The following is a 6000-nucleotide window of genomic DNA, read 5'->3' on the forward strand; positions in this document are numbered from 1 at the left end:
TTCTGGCTTCTGGGATAGCTGTGCAGCCTGCATTCGCTCCATAAGATGTGCACACATTTCCCCTTACTTTTTAGGAGGGAAAAAGTGAGTCTTATAGAGCAAAAAATACGGTAAATCCTGTAAGGTCTTCTGAATATTTTCATTAGTATCAAATTACCCTAGAAGACTCTCAGTCAGTGAGATTGATCCAGTTTTATTTCTCTGCTGCTACTGATGCTGTTTATGCTGTTGGTTCTGGAAGTAAACTCTGACAATGGTGTGAACGTTCCACAATAATGGCAAGTGTACAAAATGAGCTGCTAACAGAAATCATAATTAAGAGAAGGACTAGAGAAATAAATTAATTTTACTACAGGAAGCAGCTGCTTTAAAACATCTCTCTCCAGATATAAGCTGATGTTACTCAAGGAAGAACATCATACTTAAAACCTAATATTTATAATGCTGGTTCTAGTGTACTAGCATTTAGATCATAATATTTTTCTTTTTAGGATTTCTGCCTTGATTTCTGTCTTAATACATTTTGTCATATGCTTTAAATATATTTTGACACCTGGGGCCTTTCATATGAATCTATATTATCCTTCATTGACCCACATAGACAAATATTGCTGACTCTGACAAGATAAAGGTCTTTTGCAATCCTGCTTCCAAAAATCATTATTTAAAGTATAGGAAAAGACTGGTTTGGACCACAGCACAGTTCCATTAAGTTTAGCATCTTGTAGCCTACAGTGTCCAGCCAGCTGCTTTTGGGAAGCCCACTATCTAAGACATGAAAACCAGTAGCCCTCTAATATTTACAGAGAGGCTACCTTCAATTGTCTATGCTCTGGTAGCCTCTACATTACATTACTGTCATTGGGCTGTCTTTCAGTATAGTTCAGAAGCCACAGCTATTGCAGAATTCAGTGGGCAATTCAGCCAGTGTGGTGTAGTGGTTAAGAGCGGTAGTCTCGTAATCTGGGGAACCGGGTTCGCGTCTCCGCTCCTCCACATGCAGCTGCTGGGTGACCTTGGGCCAGTCACACTTCTTTGAAGTCTCTCAGCCCCACTCACCTCACAGAGTGTTTGTTGTGGGGGAGGAAGGGAAAGGAGAATGTTAGCCGCTTTGAGACTCCTTAAAGGGAGTGAAAGGCGGGATATCAAATCCAAACTCTTCTTCTTCTTCTTCTTCTCACCAGGGAAAGAAGATCTGAGTATGTAACTCCAGTTCTGATGAAACTGTTTAACAATTAGTTTTGGGAATCAATTCAAAGTGCTTCAGTTGTTTAATTATTTTTATTTACTTTCATAATAAAGTACAAATGCAGAGTACAAAAATACAAACACATAGATACCAAATGCAGACTATAACCTCACGCCTTGCAGGATGACCCTCCCCTCTTCTCCCCCCCACCAACTCAATCCCTTTGTATAACTATTTCTCTGGTTGTTTCTGAGCTCCTTATTTTCTCCTCAGAATAAGCCAAAAGAATTTTAGCTATAAAGAACACAAACAAACACACAAACATATGTTGTCTGATCTTTAACCACAATACGCTCTAGTATAAAATAATAATACTGTTTTAATACATAAATAAATTACAATTATTATGAGGGGTTGATTGTATTTTTATATTTTCCCATCTATTAAAGATCTACTGATCAAATTACCACATAATCAGGTTCATGAAGGGGGGGCAATATGAATAAAATATGGGGGGGGAGGTAAGCTCTGCCCCACATAATCGTTCAAAAGATGCAGCAGATGGCAATGCCCATCAACTTGGTGGGGGAGGGACCCCTCAAGTATTTTATTGGGGGGAGGGTGAAAGAACCTCAGCCCCTAGGAGTTGGCTCCCATGGGTTCAAGAATTCCAGATTTTGAAATGCTGTGGTATTATTTTTTGGGGGGGGGCCTGTTTTTATTGTAATGTTTAATTACATTTTAATTGTTGGTTTTTCTATGCTTTTCTAGTGGTTTTTGGTTTTAGCTGTAAGCTGCCTTGAGTCCTGTCAGGGGAATGTTTTCTCCAGTGAGCATTTGTGGCCTCTTTCACCTGTGTTCTGGGTATTTATTTATGTATTTACGGTGTCTACTGAAAAATGGTTCTAGTATTTTTATTATGTTTGTCCCTGTGGAACGCCTTCCCACCATATGTCAAAGTGAAAAATAACTACCTAACTTTTAGAAGACATCTGAAGGCAGCCCTGTTTAGGGAAGCTTTTAATGTTTAATAGATTATTGTATTTGAGTGTTTTGTTGGAAGCCGCCCAGAATGGCTGGGGAAACCCAGCCAAATGGGCGGGGTATAAATAATACATTATTATTATTATTATTATTATTATTATTATTATTATTATTATTATTATTATTCAATTTGATTTATTTCCATGAGTAAATAAGCTAAACAACAGCAGCAACAAAGACAAGTTAAGTTCCATGAAGTCATTATAACTTAATGCCACTGATAGTCATTGCATCCATGAATATGTGTAATCCACTTTTGGTGCCGTCTATGCTATTAGTTATCACTCCATGCTGTTATCACTCCATCCATTATTTAAGTGTTGTGTGATGAAGTGGACAGAGGTCTGTCCTAAATTCCTAAGCAACAAGGAGATAGGAAAAAAATTACTATTGAATCATTACTGCCTTTTTCCTGGGACAATCTGGCTTCTAAAATAATCACCCGTGAGTACCTAAACTCGGACAATTGGACTCTAAATAAGGACTTGTGAGCAGAAAGGAAAATTGGACTTTAAAGTTTACCTTAATTTGGCACTGAAACGGGAAGGTCTAAACAGGAAGTCAGCCTTCCGTTTCTTTGTAGATAGATTAAAGCAAAGACATGGCAAACTAGAGCTCGGAAAATCGCCTGTAAAAGATTAACTTTCATCATCTAAAATTGTTGAACCCCCTTCGGAAGCAGGAGAAGAGGGGGGATTTTTTCGGACTGTTTAAACCTGCAGAAGTGAGGGTAAAGTAAAGTAACTTTCCACCATCCTGATCCTGGAGCGGGGTGTCAGGACTGACGTTTTTTGAAGCTCATTGACCAGATACAACGTTCTTGACAGATAGCTGTAAGAAGAGAAACTTTGACTCCATTGTTCCCCTTCACTTCTTAAAGGAACAAATATTGACAAAATATCTGAAAAAGGAAACTTTTGTTGCTAGACTTGTCTTTAAAAGAAAGAACAAATAAAAGTTTTCCCCCTAGAGGGAGACTGTGAAACTGTAACCAACTCCAGGGAGCTGGCAGCTGTTACAGATTAAAATCATGGGAATAGACATCTGACCTTGCAGGACAATGTATTCAGAAGCTCTGTTGTGTGCTTTCTATAAAACAAATGCCCTACTGGAACAGCTACATGAGAAGACGAATTTGATGGCTGATTCGATTAGAAATTTTGAACAGGCAGTGGGAAATTTTGAACAGGCAGTGGGACAATATGTGGAGCCCACCCAGGAATTAAATCAGGAGTGTGCCCTGACAGAACAGGCCCAACAGGAACATGAGCTTTCGGATTTGACAAATGAACTTGGAAAAAGCCAGATTTGGAAAGAAAAAGTTTGGTTTGGTTTGGAAATGGGGGGCTGGATAGACCCCTCTATGCAGGGATGTTTGGACTTTCCAAGTCTAGCAATGGGCGGTGAGAGGTCTGGGATTGTGGGGGATCCTAATTTAGGAGGGATTTTGAAACATGTTTTTAAATACCACATGGAATTTAGTGTGGATTATGGAAAAGGGGCTGATCTGTCGAGAAGGGTCAAAAATATTGCTAAGCTGGAGTTCCCACGAGTGAAACGAGCAGGAGACAAGGGAAAATACAGTTACAAATATGAAGAAGAGCTGCGGAAGGGACATGGAAGAGACTTAAGGGCCTCGGATATAAGTTTACCAGTTTAATGCGCTAGATCGATGGGACAATAAGGACTGACAAAACCCAGGACCAGGAGGAAGGGACGCTGGATGAAGATTGGATTGTTTTTATTTCTTTTTCTACTACTAGGATTGTTTTATAAAATTGATGAATGTTAGAAAAATGTTGGGATGAAATTACTTGGCTTTAGTAAAAATGTTTAAAGAATTATGTAAGAATATTATGGTTATGAGAAGTTGGTAAAAATAAGATTTAAGTTTTAAATTTCAAGGTTTTTTATAGTAAGATAAGATTAAAATAGTTTAAGGTAATGTAATGACAGAATTTTATGAAATATGGAAAGGATTTGCTGCAACAATTAACAACTAGGATACAAAAAAAGGGAGGAGGAGGAGGGGAGGTCAAAGAAAGAAGGTAATAACAGTTGAGGATTTGAGAATAATGGATTTGTTTTTAAATGTTTGCGGTGTATTTTTGTTTTTTTTGAATTTGTATTGTTGGATGTGGTTTGTGTTTTCCTTTGTTCTTTATTTGTTCTTTTTCTACATTGTTTTCTTTTGTAACTCTAAAAAAATTTCCAATAAATATCATTTTTTTAAAAAAAGAAAACTATACATGTCATGAAAGCGAAGAAATATTCATTTTATGTAACTAAACATAATACCTAGTGATAAATTCATGCGCTGTTTGCTAAAATGCATATCAGTATACACATGTTTCCTTGTGTACTTATGAGAAGTTGTGCTGAAACTTTATTTTTATTTTTTTAAGGAGGAAAACAAGGAAATGGAGGCAGCCAATGCAACATTGATCAGGGAGTTCATTCTATTGGGATTCCCTGAATTTCATGGAATGAGGACGCCATTTGTTGGGATTGTCCTTCTGATGTACCTGCTGTCCATTTCAGGCAACTGTCTCATCATCTCAGTGGTCTTCATGGAACCCAAACTCCACACACCCATGTATTTCTTCCTCAGCAACTTCTCCTTGACTGAGCTCTGTGGCACTACAGCAGTAATACCCAAGATGCTGACTAATATCCTTTTGAACCAAAATACCATCTGCTTCGCGTGTTGCCTGATACAAGTTTTATTTAGCTTCTCATTTGGAGCTATACAGTTAATCAACCTTGCCACCATGTCTTTTGATCGCTACGCAGCCATATGCAAACCCTTTCTTTACAATGCAATGATGACTAATAGACTGTGTTTCCACCTGTCGTTAATGGCTTGGGTTGTAGGGTTTATAGCTAATTTGTCTCAATCCATAGTTTTGTGGACTTACCCGTTCTGTGGGCAGAATGTCATTGATCATTGCTTCTGTGATATCGGACCTGTTTTGAAATTGGCTTGTGCTGACACAACTGTGATGGAGCTTGTAGGTCTCTTTTATGCTGCCATTCTTATGTGGGGTTCCTTTTTCTTTTCACTTATCTCTTATGCCAGCATTATAAACACCATATTGCGGATTCCATCTGTTACTGGACGTTCAAAGGCATTTTCCACATGTTCCTCTCATCTCACTATTGTTTGCCTATTCTATGGAGCAATGTTGTTCATGTACCTGAGGCCTTCGACCCAAAGTGACACCCAAATCAACAAAGTCGTGTTCCTTGTGACCATTGTTGCTTTGCCTCCCCTAAGCGCTTTCATCTTCACAATCCGAAACAGTGACTTCAAAACTGCTGCAAAAAGAGCAATGCTCAGAAGTTGCCACCTACCCTCCTCTGCTGTCATGAAATTAATCAAGATGGGGTCCGTGAAAAAATGTCCTCAACAACTTATTTAATGACTTTAGACTACTACTGAGAAGAATGGCATATCGTTAGGTGTTTCCATGGATAGTTCCAAAAAGCAGGTTTATCTACATATGGAAAGCCTGAAAATTGAGGACAAAGGCATCAATTACTGCACAGAAGAAAGTGAATTGGAACATTTACAAAAACCTGCAGTGAAACCAACAGGGGAGAGGTGTCTCTCGGTTTCGGTCAGAAAGAGAAGCTTGCAGACTCTTGGCCCTAAGCACAAACAAAACAAGTTTCTTTGTATAAGGCATGTAAACTCATGTGGAATAACTGATGGTATTCTTTGATAAAGCCTAGGCCTTTTGCACTGTAAACAGGTAGCAGTGGTC

General features: G+C 38.5%; 1 protein-coding gene across 1 annotated transcript; it reads left to right on the forward strand.

Annotated features, from left to right (window-relative positions):
• Window positions 1-4653: 4653 nt before the first annotated feature.
• LOC308571864 (olfactory receptor 6X1-like) lies at window positions 4654-5655 on the forward strand (the record flags this gene model as incomplete). The annotated part of the gene is made up of 1 exon (XM_081167475.1): window positions 4654-5655. One exon carries the CDS (start codon window positions 4654-4656, stop codon window positions 5653-5655), a length of 1002 nt encoding a protein of 333 aa, XP_081023601.1.
• Between the last annotated feature and the right edge of the window lie 345 nt (window positions 5656-6000).

The sequence above is a fragment of the Podarcis bocagei genome (genome assembly GCF_964188305.1).
Source record: "Podarcis bocagei genome assembly, chromosome: 13".
Taxonomy (NCBI): domain Eukaryota; kingdom Metazoa; phylum Chordata; class Lepidosauria; order Squamata; family Lacertidae; genus Podarcis; species Podarcis bocagei.